The sequence below is a fragment of the Rutidosis leptorrhynchoides genome, chromosome 4 (assembly GCF_046630445.1).
Source record: "Rutidosis leptorrhynchoides isolate AG116_Rl617_1_P2 chromosome 4, CSIRO_AGI_Rlap_v1, whole genome shotgun sequence".
Lineage (NCBI taxonomy): Eukaryota > Viridiplantae > Streptophyta > Magnoliopsida > Asterales > Asteraceae > Rutidosis > Rutidosis leptorrhynchoides.
The window spans coordinates 397900085-397915274 of record NC_092336.1 but is presented as its reverse complement, the minus strand read 5'-3'; the positions used below and the strand labels follow the sequence as shown (position 1 = coordinate 397915274).

The 15190-nt window shown below is 36.3% G+C and overlaps 1 protein-coding gene across 1 annotated transcript; it reads left to right on the top strand.

The window, feature by feature from the left end:
• Positions 1 to 206: 206 nt before the first annotated feature.
• On the top strand, positions 207 to 7006 carry LOC139844082 (protein argonaute MEL1-like). Its single transcript, XM_071834296.1, has 22 exons — positions 207 to 735; positions 1696 to 1886; positions 1972 to 2121; positions 2211 to 2341; positions 2441 to 2547; positions 2692 to 2795; positions 2964 to 3099; positions 3259 to 3375; positions 3465 to 3575; positions 3667 to 3738; positions 3828 to 3947; positions 4034 to 4202; positions 4305 to 4426; positions 4516 to 4653; positions 5189 to 5331; positions 5426 to 5488; positions 5570 to 5633; positions 5721 to 5856; positions 5958 to 6031; positions 6229 to 6323; positions 6404 to 6435; positions 6582 to 7006. Exons 1-22 carry the CDS (start codon positions 286 to 288, stop codon positions 6755 to 6757), a joined length of 2901 nt encoding a protein of 966 aa, XP_071690397.1. The 5' UTR covers positions 207 to 285; the 3' UTR covers positions 6758 to 7006.
• Positions 7007 to 15190: the final 8184 nt, after the last annotated feature.

The window sequence follows — 15190 nt, the reverse complement described above, 5'->3', positions numbered from 1 at the left end:
GTGAATCCACAATCTTCTTCTGTAAGTCGAACGCCTGCATTATTTGCTTGTACCGTACAACTCTACAATACATATCATTGTATGACGTGTTAAATTACAATTTCACCCTTTAAGTTTTACTTCACATTTTATCCCTCATTTTTACACCTCTATATAAACAAACTCCTTGACCCACACACTCTCCCTCGCCTTCCTTCCTACTCCACTCCCCTGTCTCTTTCATACTTTCTCTTTCTATAACTGCTCACTTTCTCTCTCTAAAACCGTTCACCGGAGTTTATAACGATGTCAGGCAGAGGCGGTGGACGCAGTGGTCCGAACAGCGGTGGCCGTGGACGAGGTCGCGGCAGACAACAGTCTTCACAACCGCCGTCTCAACCGGCCGGCGGTAGAGGAAATGCCGGACGATCTGGTCCTTCTGGTTCTGCTCCGTTGGTTTCTCAATCGGCAAGAAAGTTTGAAAACTTATCGATCGGTTCGTCGGCGCCGGTACCGGCGGCTGCTAGGGTTACACAACAACCGTCAATGCCGAAACCGGGGACTCCGGCGGTGGTTACGCAGCAGCAGGTGGCGGAGACACCGCCGCCTCCTCAGGCAGTGCCGTTGATTCCATCATCGTCGAAACATCTGAGTACGCCGGCGAGGCCTGGAACCGGAACGCTCGGTAGAAAATGTGTTATTAAGGCTAATCACTTTCTAGTTGATCTCGGAGACAAGGATCCTTATCAATATGATGTAAGGGTTTTCGTTTAGGACTACTTTTTAACCTATTTTTAATTTCTGTTGTTGTTGAGTATTATTGACCTTTATATTAAGTCTTTGTTTGCGTATAAATATTAATTAATTAATATAAATAATATAATATAATACTATATAATATATAATATATATGTTTTAATTTCGAATGAATTATGCATTTATTTCTTTATGATGCGTAACTATTAGTTTGATCTTTACTGCGTTTTGCTAGATTTATCTTTTTTTTTTTTTTTTAAAGAACTCCGTTTCTGTACGCAAACAATAGTTCCTTCTTTTGAATGTTCATGTCTGGAAATGGAAATTAGTTGTAGGGATGAAGGTGTATGCATATATGTATTTATTATTTACCACAGTATATTTTTTTCAAGTGATTAAATTTTACTAACTGATCTATATTTTTTTGGATATATTTTTATTTATTTATTTATTTATTTCTTTGCTGACTGTTTTTCTACGCAAGTGAATAGTACATTTCTGATTGAAGTGTTGTTCCACGGTGCAACTATCTGTACTTGATTTTTCCATAAGCAGATTTCAATTATTTTCTTTATGGTATTGTGTCTCTTGGATTATTTATAGCCCTGGTTTATTTATTTATCTGTATCTGTATTTATCAATGTATTACTCCGTGTATATTGGAGTAATATATCTTGATTTTGCAGTGCACTCGTAACAATCATACTATATTTTGTATTAGTTCTTGCTAATTAGTTTGGAAATGAACTTGATTCTGTTTGATTATAGTTGTTCTGCTTTGATGAATGCTATATGTGCTAATCCGAATTTGTATTTAAATTCTAATTTTCTTTAATTTTCTTCAAGTTATAAATTTATATGAAGTTCATACGATATTTATTTGCAATGTGTTATCTGTGATAAGTATGAGGTGTAATGTGGATTACTACGAAAGTTTAATGTCTTATTCTTTGGTATTAGGTGACGATTGTTCCTGAAGTCACTTCAAAGGTTAAGTGTAGAGAGATCATGAAGTTTCTTATTCAGTCATATAGTGCTTCACACTTGGGAAGTATGTTGTTGGCATTTGATGGGAAGAAAAGCGCATTTGCTGCTGGGCCCTTGCCTTTTGATTCGAAAGAGTTTGCTGTCAAGTACACTGAGCCGAATGGGTAACCGATTTTTTAATATCTGGTATCTAATTATTGTCTTGTCAGAAACATTTTCATATGTGCTTCTTGGTTTAAAATTTGTCAGGAGAGAGAAGGAATTTCAGGTCACTATTAAGTTTGCAGCAAAAAAGGATCTTCATCATTTGAAGCAGTTTTTGGATGGTAGACAACGGGATATACCACAAGAGACTATTCAAGCTCTTGATGTGGTTTTACGAGAGTCAGCTTTGAACGGGTTAAACATCCCTTTTCACTTTTTAAACTCTTTTCCGTTCTATTATTTATGTTTTTGATAAAATTTTAACCATTCTATAAAACATGTAGTCGTGAAATGGTTGGGAGGTCACTATTTAGCATGGAATTTGGCAAAGGTGTGCTTGGTGATGGAGTAGAGTATTGGAAAGGATTTTATCAGAGTTTACGACCCACACAGATGGGACTGTCACTCAACATTGGTATGTTTTTGGACAATTGTGATTTTATATGTGTTATCAGTTGGCCAGTTTATGTGATTTTATCTGCTATTATGAACCATAATGTACTTTTGTCTGCAGATATGTCTGCTAGGGCGTTTTATGAACCAATATTGGTGTCTGATTTTGTGGGAGAATTTCTTAAGAAAGATATATCAAGACCACTTTCAGATCAAGAACGTATCAAGGTAATCGCTAACATGATTTAACAAAGAGCTTCTATTTCATTCTAAATTAGTGCATTCATATTGTGAAAATCTGATATTTTTTTCATGTTGCGATTGCTTGTTTGAAAAGTTGACAGTTCCTTATTCGGTCGCTGTAATTTATAGGTAAAGAGAGCCCTCAGAGTTGTTAGGGTGGAGGTTCGGCGAGAGAATTACATGAGGCGTTACAAGGTTCAAGGGATAACACCTCAACCTGTTAACCAATTAACGTAAGTTGGGTTGTCTTTTATACTTTTTTGTCTTGGTTTGTGATCTTCATATTAAAAGTTATATGACAGAAGCATTAAAGTAAAGTATGAGTTTAAACTTACAAGATTGCTTATATTTTTCTTTTCTTTTTGGCTAATATATTTTTTCCCCTTACTGAATTTTGTTAGCTTTGTTGATGAAACTGGAGCCACCAAAACTGTTGTACAGTATTTTCGCGAGAAGTACAACATTAACCTTCGCTTCCCAAATCTTCCGGCTATTCAAGCGGGCAATGATGCAAAACCTACCTATTTGCCAATGGAGGTTTGCTTCTATTATATTCTTGTTATTAAGTTAAAAACAATTGTAACAATTACATTCTTATTTTGCTCACAACTTTTTCTCATTCTAATCTTTCAGGTAGTTGTATGCTGACTAACTAACTAACTAACTTATGTTGACTTTACTTTGATTAAATTATAGGTTTGTTGGCTTCCCAGTGGCCAACGATATCCTCTAAAGCTGAATGAAAAACAAGTTACTAATCTTCTAAGAGCAACCTGCCAGCGACCGAAGGACAGAGAGGAAAGTATTATGAAGGTATGTATTTTAAACCTAAACAGGGGGCACAAATAACTTTGATGATTTAACTTTACTTTTTTTTTTTGTTTTGTTTTTGGGGGTATTAGACTCTGCAGAGCAATGAATACAATAAGGATAGGCTTGTAAACAAAGATTTTGGAATGCGAGTAAGGGAACAGCTCACTTCTATTGATGCTCGAGTTCTGCCACCTCCACCCGTACGTTCACGCTTTCAGCTATGTTTTTTTTCTTTTCACAGGTCATTTATTGTATTTATTCTTCAATTTAATTTTTATCTTTACATTACAGCTTAGGTATCATGAGTCAGGCCGTTCGTCTGAGGTCAATCCATCTGTGGGTCAGTGGAATATGATTGATCTGGTGATGTTCTAATTCATTTTCATTTATTTGTTATATTTCAATATATTAATATTATTTTTAATGACTCTTAAAGCGTCCTTTTCTTACAGAAAGTGGTCAATGGTGGTACTGTGAATTATTGGACAATAATCAACTTTTCAAGGCAGAATGAAAATAATGTTGGGCGATTTTGTCATGGACTTGTATCAATGTGTCAGAGTAAAGGAATAGTATGTATATGTCTTCGTTTCTCCATTTTACATTTTTACTCCATAAGCAATCCGTTATCCGTCTAATATTTTGTAACTTTTTGAAGGTGTTCAATCCCCAACCGTTGATTCCAATGAGTTATGCCTCACCTAACAATATTGAGAGAGCACTTGTGGATCTTCAGTCTCGATGTAACCAACAACTAGCAAAGGTTGCCCCCGGGAATCAACTTCAGATGCTTTTTGTAATCCTTCCTGAAGCTAAAGGATCATATGGTAAGTTGATTTACTCTATTTATTGTATACATATACATATTATAGTTTATACACCAGATTATCAGTAAATATTTTAATGATTACGCATGTTTTCTCCCACAGAAAGGATCAAACGGGTGTTGGAGACAGAGTTGGGTATTGTGTCTCAGTGCTGTAAGCCACAACATGTCATGAAGCTTAGCAATCAGTATTTTGAAAATGTTTCTCTCAAGATTAATGTGAAGGTCAGTTTTTTTGCCATAAAGTTATTTATTCTGTTTGTTCATCACAAATGCTAAATCTTTTGTGAACCATAATATAATATAATTATTAGGTGGGCGGGAGGAATACTGTCTTATCTGCAGCGATTAGCAACAGGCTTCCTTATGTAACCGATCGCCCAACTATTATATTTGGAGCTGATGTCACTCATCCCCAACCAGGAGAGGATTCTAGTGCTTCCATAGCTGCTGTAAGTTGCTATTTTCTGCTACAATATTTGTATATTTTATAATTTAATTTAAATTATATCATTAGACAACATAACTTTACTATTCACCAGATTTTTATATTCGAAAATGGTACTTTAGTCATTTCATGCCATTGTCAGATTTTTATTTTTCGAAAAGGGTATTTTATTTTACTCAATTTGAGTGAAAAGGGGTTGTATTATTTACGGCCTGCAAAATTTTAAACACTTGCGGATTGATTTAATGAAAACATGTGTTAGTTTCAACAATTGCTTTAACATGTAGTAAATATCTTTTATCTGGAAAAAGTTTATTTTTTCTAACCAATGTGGTTTCTAACATTACTAATTATACATGGATTTCAGAAAAAAGGACACAAAATGTTGATGGCTGGCCTTAATTACTTTTATATGTTTTAACCATGTTAGAAGTTACATGTTACCTGATCTCTTTTTTCTGCTTTTTGTATTTGTTTTCATGTATTTGGCTATCATCAATCATGAATTTTTCAATATTTTATCCTCTGTTGTCTTTTAGGTGGTTGCGTCCATGGATTGGCCTCAAGTCACAAAATACAAAGCGTTGGTGTCTGCCCAACCACATAGGCAGGAGATCATTCAGGATTTGTACACAACCTCTACAGACTCGAAAAGGGGCATAATTCATGGAGGCTTGATCAGGTAAGGTTTAATGATCTCACAAACAGGTCTTGGTTTGGTCTTCAATGCAATGTCTTTTTTTCATCTTCATCTTGCCTTCATTTTTCTTTTGCAGGGAACTTTTGATTTCTTTCAGGAAGTCAACTGGGCATAAACCCCACCGAATCATATTTTACAGGTGGGTGACATTATTTTTATTCTTTCTGCTACAAAGTTACTTTCTTGATATTTTTCCTAATGTTGGTATGTTATATCATAGGGATGGCGTTAGTGAAGGCCAGTTCAATGAGGTGCTGTTAAATGAGATGGATAAAATACGAAAGGTAATTATTTTTATTTTCTTGGTTTAAACCTTTTAAATTGGTTTGCCATGTTTTATTAAACATGATTGTTGATTGTTGATGTTTTAGGCTTGTGTATCATTGGAAGAGAACTACATGCCTCCTGTAACATTTATTGTAGTTCAAAAGAGGCACCACACTCGTTTCTTCCCCGCAAGGCATATGGATAGGGGTACTACTGACAGGAGTGGAAATATACTTCCAGGTTTGTCATATATTAAGATGCGTAACCCATGTTTTGTTATATACTGATTATTATATGAATTATGAATTTGTCTTTTTATTTCTTTGTTTTGGTTTTGCTAGGGACCGTTGTTGACACAAAGATATGCCACCCTACTGAATTTGATTTTTACTTATGTAGCCATGCTGGTATTCAGGTGTACCACTTGCTTCATATGAAATTTATATATTTTCTGATTTAATGTTGACATAGAATAGAATATTTCACTGACTTGTAATCTTGTTTATTCATCTTTCTTTTTCTTCTATTTTTTATTAAGTTATGTTTCTGTTATAGTTCTAACCTTATTGCATGCTACACACCTGATATATTTTGATGGTGGCTCTTTTGCAGGGAACTAGTCGGCCCACACATTATCATGTTTTGTATGATGAGAACAAATTCACTGCTGACGGTTTACAAATGCTCACCAACAATCTGTGCTACACGTAAATCAACTAAAACTATCATAATTTCTTTAGTTTCTTGTAGTTGTTAGACCTATTCTAATTGACATTTAAAATTTCAGGTATGCAAGGTGTACGCGATCTGTCTCAATAGGTATTTTATTCATTTTGTCCAATCTTTCATTGTTATTGTTGCAAATACTATTTTACTGTTTCTAGACTTATGCAACCGTTGTCTATTTCTCATCATGTGTTACTTTTTATAAACTTTGATCCCTAATGTTAATTTACATGTTGCAGTTCCTCCAGCATACTATGCGCATTTGGCTGCATTCCGTGCTCGTTACTACGTGGCAGCAGGAGATTTGTCTGATAGTGATTCACGTGGGCAGCGAGCAACTAGGGACCGGGTCAGTGAGGTTAATCCACTTCCAGTCATTCACGATAATGTGAAGAGTGTGATGTTCTTCTGCTGAAGGGGTATCAGTCTGCTAACTTAAACTTTTTGGGTTATGATATGATTTTTGGTTTTTAGCTATGGTGTCTTTTGGTTGGCTATATATCCATCTCCATGTAGATGATGTAAATAACATTGCGCTTTTGCTTGTGTGTGGTATCTTTGGGACTTTGTCCTGGTTAGTAAGCTGACATGAATGTTCTCGACATAACATTTTGGCTAATGAATGAAATGTTACTTTTGATTATATAATTACCTTGTTGAAATACGCCGGGATCATATTTCACTATGCCACTGTGTTAGCCTTGTGTTTTAGAGGTGAACTAAATCGAAAGTTCATGTGTTGAACAAGTTAGTAAGTTGAAGATAAGCAATGTCACATAGTTATAAAACTAGCAAAATCAATTCATTGTAATCTAGCTAGAAGGTTTGATCATTGCTTTGGGGTTATGTTCTCTTCGTTGGTAAGAAGATAGTCTTTGTGTCTCAACATTTTTGTGTGATTGTCTACGTATAGTATTATTAGTAATAGTAATTATAACCCCTCTTAAAATGTTCACTTTAAAATTACTAATTATAACCCCTCTTAAAATGTTCACTTTGATTTTTAAAGTGTAATTTATTTTAAGTATATGTTTTAACAAATGATTTTTTTAAAGTAATCCATAACTACGCAAAACGTTTTAAAATTACTAGTTGCTATTCTAGAGTGTGTTTAATTGACAGTGATAAAATTACTACTCTTAAAGAATGTGTTTAATCCATAACTACGCAAAACGTTTTTAAATTAATCCATAACTACGCAAATAGTTGCTATTCTAGAGTGTGTTCCGGGAAGAACACTCTGAAAGAAACGGTTAACGGTAAGTTGAAGAGAGCGGGACCTAGAGGTTGAGATCTTGGGTTTGTCTCGTGAGCCTTTGTTGTCCTTTTTTGTTTGTTGATTTCTAGTTAGATTGCTTAGTTTGGATGTTGGTTGGCTTAGATTTGTTTAGTTTCTTTTAAGAGTTTTTCGAGTTGTTAGGGAAGCTCGTCGTTTATTTAGATGGTTGCTTTCTAGACGCGAGCGTCCGCTTGCCTTGTTTCTTTTGTATTCTTGTTGAAGGCGTTTTCCTTTGAAAAACGACCTCGTTTTTATATGAGTTTTAATTTTTTTCGCCAAAAAAATATATATATATATATATATATATATATATATATATATATATATATATATATTACTACTAGTACTACTTAATTTCTATTTAAAGCGTGTAAATAATAACTCTAATAGTCTAATGGATGCTTTAGAAAATCTTTTGAAAAAGCCATGATTAACTTTTATTCGCTATCTTTGTAGTTATCATTTACTTGAAAATAATCTATATACAAATTTGTCAATTTATCGTTAGCAATAATTGGAAAATAATAATGATCTAGTACAAGTTTGTTTAACGTCCACGTCAACTTCCTCATTCGAATGGACGTTTAACTTCCTCTTTCGATTTGTATTTCACTATTTTGGATTTATGTATTATCTTTAATCTTTATATTATTATTTATTTTTTGTTACTTTCATAAATAGAAAGGAAAGGAGATATTTCATTGGTGGATATGGAGAGAGAAGATATTTCATTGGTGGAGAAATAAAGTTAGTGAGATTTCCTAAAACTGTGTGTTTTTTGTCTGGGGACAATTAATCTGGGACGGAGGGAGTATTATATATAGATACAGAATATATTGAATATAGATAGATATAGATGTCACGTTCATAAACAGCTTACGAAATAAAATTCAGATGATTGCATGCACAAGAAATAAACGAGTTTTCTAAAGTGTACACAACCTAATTGAATCTCCCGTAACTCGACCTTTTCCATGTTCTTTATATTTTAAGATGGTTAGATGGTTATTGTAAGAGCATATAGTGAACGTTTTAACATTGCTCTAAGGATTTTAATTATCAAAATATTAGCTGGAAAACACTTTGAATTTTTTTCCCATGCTATTTTTAGTTTTCAAATAGTCTTTTAAATTTTGTAATATTTCTTGAGTTTTTTTTTTTGAAAAGCAAGGTAATTTTATTATATAACTATAGATGTACAACAAAGATATATCCACAAGAACCGGATATATCCAACCGAACAAACGAGAATTACAAATTTGGGGGCAAAGACTGCAACCCAATCGACTAAACATACATCCAAGGACTAACTAACCAAGTATGCCAATCAATGTTAACTCCTTTGACTCTATTCGAGATCCAATCATAGGTTTTTACTTGGATCTCATTAAGAATCACCGGCGAGATATGACTTTTGCCTTGAAAAACCAAAGAGTTACGATTCCTCTATAACGAATAGGCGCATGTCCATTCCACTGCTTGCCAAATTTTTGAGCCTAGAGATGACATATTAAGAGAGGATTTTCCCCGAAGCAAGTCACCCGAGCATATGTTATTATTGCATTTCCACCATTTGAGAACACGAGACCATACATCGAAGGAGAACTTACAATCAAATATCGCATGATCAACCGATTCAAGGTCGCTGTCGCAAACTGGACATCTAACACTATTTAAGTCAATGTCTCTTTTGTCTAATTCAACCCGAACCGACAATCTTTTTTTCAAGACTCTCCAAACGAAAACTTCAACTTTTTTTGGTACAAGATTATTTCTTAAGGTCTCTTGAGAAGATTGGGACCCCCTACCAAGTACCTCCAAATCAATGAGTTTTGATAACCTTTTTACCGTAAAGATTCCATTACTAGCGAGGGACCAATTCCATGTCACCCGACTAGTAAAATCAAACGAAATCGACCTTAAAAGGTTGCATAATTCCTCAAGTTCACCTGCCGTACGACCCGTGGGATCTCTAGTCCATTCCCACTCTAACTGAATCGAATGCCTGATCGAATTACCCATGGACCCCTCTGTACGAATGGGCCGAGGGATTTGACAAGCTTCTGTACCACCTGATGTATCCTCGATGCCTGCTGCCACAGAAAAACCGCCACCATGCTGTTCGCCACCTGAACTCACAATGTGTACCTGCTGACTCGTAACCAGATCAGGTTGTTGCCGCCGTTTGATCCTATCAGAAACCATCACGTCTTTGTTTTTCTCCAATCTGTATAGTCTGGGGAAAGTGCTTTTGAGATTGACCGAACCGCACCACGTTTCATTCCAAAATTCCGTTGAGCTACCGTCACCTATTGATTTCTTGAACGAACCAATGAAAGGGATATTAAACCCTTCGATTTGAGATCCGACCACCAAAAGATAACGAACGCATTTTCCATTCCGAAAGTCTCTTTTTGATCTTATTGATTACCGGATCCCACTCTTTTACCTTCTTGATATTAGCACCAATGGGAAGTCCTAGATAGATGAATGGAAAATTACCGGCTTGACAACCCATTCTTCTAGCTAGATTTTCAATTTCACCCGAATCGACCCCAACCCCGTAAAGACAACTTTTACTAAAATTTACTTTCAACCCCGAAGCTAATTCAAAGCATTTCAAAATACAAGTAAGATTACGCGCATTGGCTTTAGACCATTCACCAATAAACATCGTGTCATCCGCATATTGTAAATGCGATATCCAAACCTTATCCTTCCCGATTTCCACTCCCTTAAAACAACCTCTAGATACCGCGACTTTGGTGAGTATGTTAAGACCTTCCGCGGCTAGAATGAAAAGAAACGGGGATAGCGGGTCTCCTTGACGCACTCCACGACCGAGATTAAATTCACTAGTTGGAGACCCGTTAATAAGAATGGAGATACTAGCCGATTGCAAGCAAGCACAGATCCACTTACACCATTTTTCACCAAAACCCATACATCTCATGACCTCAATAAGGAAATCCCAATTCAAACTATCGAACGCATTTTCGAAATCAACCTTAAAAATTAGCCCCTTCTTTTTATTAGATTTTAAGTACTCTATACTCTCATTCGCCACGAGTACACCATCAAGAATATACCTTTCTCTTAAGAACGCACTTTGCTCCGCGCCAACAAGTCTAGGTATGACCTTCCGTAACTGGTTTGAAAGGATCTTGGCAACAATTTTGTAGAAACTTCCAATAAGACTAATCGGCCTGTAGTCACCAAGTGTGAGCGGATCATTTTTCTTCGGAACCAAAGTAACAAATGATGCATTACACCCCTTAGAGAATTCCCCATTCTCCCAAAACCACGATGTTGCCTTAATCACATCACCTTTAATAACGTCCCAATACTTCTTGAAAAAACCCATGTTAAACCCGTCCGGGCCCGGTGCTTTCCCACTACCACAATCATGAATTGCCTCAAGTATCTCCGCTTCATCAATATCACCCTCTAATCCGTTGGCCTCCACAATTGACAAAGACGAGTAGTTTAAATCTACAAGGCTAAACCTAGCACCCGGATGTTCACTAAAGATGTTTTTGAAGTGATTAAACGCCGCTTCTTTAATTGCATGAGGATCCTCACACCACATCCCATTAACATTTAAACCCCTAATGTTACACTTGTTGTAACATCTTTTTATTACCGAGTGAAAATACTTAGAGTTCTCATCACCCTCGAGAACCCAACGAATCTTCGCCTTTTGTTTCAACATGTTACATTTGATTTTCTCCCTTTGAAACCATTCATTTCTAGCATTCAACCAACCGGTTCTTTCATCATCATTTAATTGACCTAATTCTGCCAGGAGCTCATACGTATTGGCCATGGATCTAAATAGCTCTATCTCACTCTCTAGGTTGCCAAATTTTTCCGAACTCTTTGACTTTATTGCCATTTTGATTTTTTTAAGCTTGTTCCTTAAGCGACAATCTAGACGAGAACCACCTCCAACATCTTCGGCCCAAACATCTTTAATGCAATCTTTAACTCCTTCAATTTCGAGCCAATCATCAAACACCTTAATCGGTTTCGGACCAAAATTTCGATCATCATCTTTTAAAGTGATCGGGCAGTGGTCTGATTTCCCCCTTTCTAAAGCAACCATCGATAAGCATGACCATAGATTGTGGAACAAATCGTTTACAATAAAACGATCAAGCTTACTGAATTTAAGACCGTCATCACTCACCCGTGTGAAAATCCGACCCCCCAATGGAATATCGATCAGCTTAGAATCCTCGATGAACTCATTAAACAACTTTGCCCTAGATCCAATGAAATTGCAGTTGAACCTTTCACTAGCATTATGAACCTCGTTAAAATCACCTCCGATCACCCAGGCCTGATTACTGTTATTAACAATCAAATTATGAAGAAAATTCCACAATCTTTGCTTTTTGATGTCATCATGTGGGCCGTAGACATTTAACACGTTGAATTCCTTGTCCGAATGCTTCCACTTACCACGAATACCGATACAAAAATCATAAACAAACGAATTATTGACATCAAAACAAGCTTCATCCCATATTATTAACTGTCCCCCGAACTTCCCGACCATTTCTTTCTGGACGAAATTGCAATAATGGTTACCCCACAAACCCCGAACCCAATTCAAATCAACTGTAGCGACCCGACCAAATCATGTTTGACGGCGCCGACTACTTAGGTCCCGTTACGTGGTCATAACTCTTTATCATGACGTTTGACCAAAATATGTCGCATTTATTTCATAAGAAAAAGGATGTTTCAAGTTTACAAATGTAGTTCAAAAGACTAGTTACATTACAATGTTTAACGTACGAATGAAACCTATGCGACACAATTTAAAGTAGCCAAAAGACGCTCCAACTATGCATGTATACTCGACATCCAAGCAAGTATCAAAAGTAATGAGCGGAAGCATGTATCACACAAATGTTCAAGGACCTGAGAAAAACATAGAAATCTGTCAACGAAAACGTTGGTGAAATCATAGGTTTGAGTAAGTAAGTACAAGTGAACCACAAGATTTGCAACAATGAGATAATAGTAATACATTCCAAAAGTTTGATTCACGAGCACCCAATTATCAATGCTTAACATTCCTTCCATAGAACCCCGTCACAATAGTGTTAGAACATACACTGTTTCTCGAAAATACATTTCATTCGTAAACGGTAGCGAACCGTTTGAATGAGGGTTTGTCAAACCCATATGGCCATATAACATAAGTTCTCGCTTACACCCGGCAAGTGTAACTAATGATAATCGAATTGAGGATTTTTGTTCAAACTCGTATGTAGAATGTTTGTTTTCCTGTACTTGTGTTCACTTAGTAAAAAGAAACGTTTATGTTTTCTCATCCCAAATGTAAGTGCAAAAGAGTAAAAGTGGGACTATGATCTCACCTTGAGCGGAAGAGTAAATAAGTACTTCGACAAGTAACGTGTGCAAAGAATAGAGCTAGTCTTGACCTAAACAAATAGGTCGTATCAATAACGGTAAACACGATAGGTCAAAGATGTTCAATTAGTCCTATGGCTCGTTACGACTCGATTATGTAGCATGTGAAATCAAATTGTCAAGTTTCATGCAAGATACAAGTATAGAAATAAGTTAGGAAGGTTGCATAATCATTTGGTTAAGTTTGACAAAAAGTCAAACTTTGGTCGGTCAAAGTCAACGAAAAAGTCAACACGTTCGGGTCGGGTCCCGAACTATTTTTCTGAGGTTTTTAATCATATATGAGCATGTTAGAACAAGTTACATGTGAATCGGAGGTGCGTAGCATAGCAAACATTATTCGAAAATCGACAAAGTTGGACAGACCACTTTGGCGCGCCGCGCCATTACCTGTGCAGAGAATTCTGGCAGTTTTTATGTTTTATGCACGAACCCAACTTCAACCAATCACCATTTATGACCCGCAAACAACCAAAGCATGTATCTTATATCATCGGAAAGGTATTTTGACAAGGAAAACAACTAAACACATTTCATCCATCACATTTACTTTTACAACAACCAAAATCACATTCAAAGCTCCTCATTAAATGCACTCAAGTTCATAAATGAAATTCGATGATTCGGCAACCAATTTACATGAATGATATGCCGTTTCGAAGGTGATCAAGCATACAATACAACCTAACACTTACAAATAACATTTCATGTCATTCAAAGCATCAAAAGTTCATTTCAAGTTCATCAAACCCTAACCCAAATCCACCAAAACCAATAATCAAGTTTATGAAGTTTTCTAAAACAACCTACGCATCAAATTGAAGCTAGTGCTACTAGTAACACATTTAATACTTGCACTTTACCATAACAACAACATTTAAGCAACCAAATTACCAAATCAAACACACCAAAGTTCATATTCAAGCTAGTTACTTCAAATAACGAAATCGAGCATATAAATCATATAATCATGTTAGACTTGAGCCATAGACACTAATTAACAACTTTATAAGTTAAAAACATCAAGAACACAAAATCTAGTGATTTTAGAAAGTTACCCAAACTTGATGAAATCGGTATGGAATCGAAGAGGAAGATGAGAGGATTCCAAATATGTAATTAGTTTAGATTGAAGCTTGCTAGATTTTGATTAGATGATGAATCTTTGAAATGGTGTTTGAGAGAATTTGTGAAAGTATTAGAGAAAAATGGAAAAGAAAAGAAATAATGAATGGAGGAGGAAGAGTGTTGACTCTTTGACCTAGTCACCTCTTTGCTCCTTTGTCAAACCTAGTCCCTCAACTTTGGAAACGGGTGCGTGAATTACCTAAACGAGATAATTTAAAACGCGTATTAACGGGAGATGTTATAAACATATAACGGAGTTTAAAATAGTATAACGGAAAAGTAAACGGAAAAAGGCGGGATGTTACATTACCTACTCCTTAAAAGAAATTTCGTCCCGAAATTTAAGTAGGCGTAGTAGTCGTTGTTTCTTCCTCGGGATCTTGCGTTTCTGGAGCCGGGAACAAATGAGGGTATTTATTTTGCATTTGATCTTGCCTTTCCCAAGTAAACTTGGGTCCCCTTTTAGCATTCCAACGGACTTTAACAATCGGAATTCGGCTTTGTTTCAATGTCTTGACGGAGGTGTCCACAATTTCAACCGGTTCCTCCACAAAATGAAGTTTGTCATCAATAGTAAGTTCCTCGAGAGGGATGACGATATCGGGTTCGGCAAGACACTTTTTCAAGTTAGATACATGGAAGGTAGGATGAACGGAGTTCAATTGAGGTGGAAGATCTAAACGATAAGCAACGGTTCCAATACGCTCCAAGATTTCGAAAGGACCAATATACCGTGGATTTAGCTTCCCGCGTTTCCCAAAACAGATTACACCCTTCCAAGGTGCGACTTTTAACATGACGCGGTCACCGACTTGAAATTCAAGGTCGTTGCGTCTTTTGTCGGTATAGCACTTTTGACGACTCCGGGCCGTCCGAAGCCTATCTCGGATTTGAACGATCTTCTCGGTGGTTTCGTGAATGAGTTCGGGTCCGGTGATTTGTACGTCGCCTACTTCGGCCCAACAAAGAGGTGAACGACATTTTCGGCCATATAGC

Excerpts from the sequence above, each read along its gene's own strand:
- LOC139844082 (XM_071834296.1), top strand. The coding sequence starts at position 286 with ATGTCAGGCAGAGGCGGTGGACGCAGTGGTCCGAACAGCGGTGGCCGT. Across the intron at positions 5,332-5,425 it reads ATTCATGGAGGCTTGATCAG|GGAACTTTTGATTTCTTTCA; the intron begins GTAAGGTTTAAT and ends TTTCTTTTGCAG. Across the intron at positions 5,634-5,720 it reads AGATGGATAAAATACGAAAG|GCTTGTGTATCATTGGAAGA; the intron begins GTAATTATTTTT and ends TTGATGTTTTAG.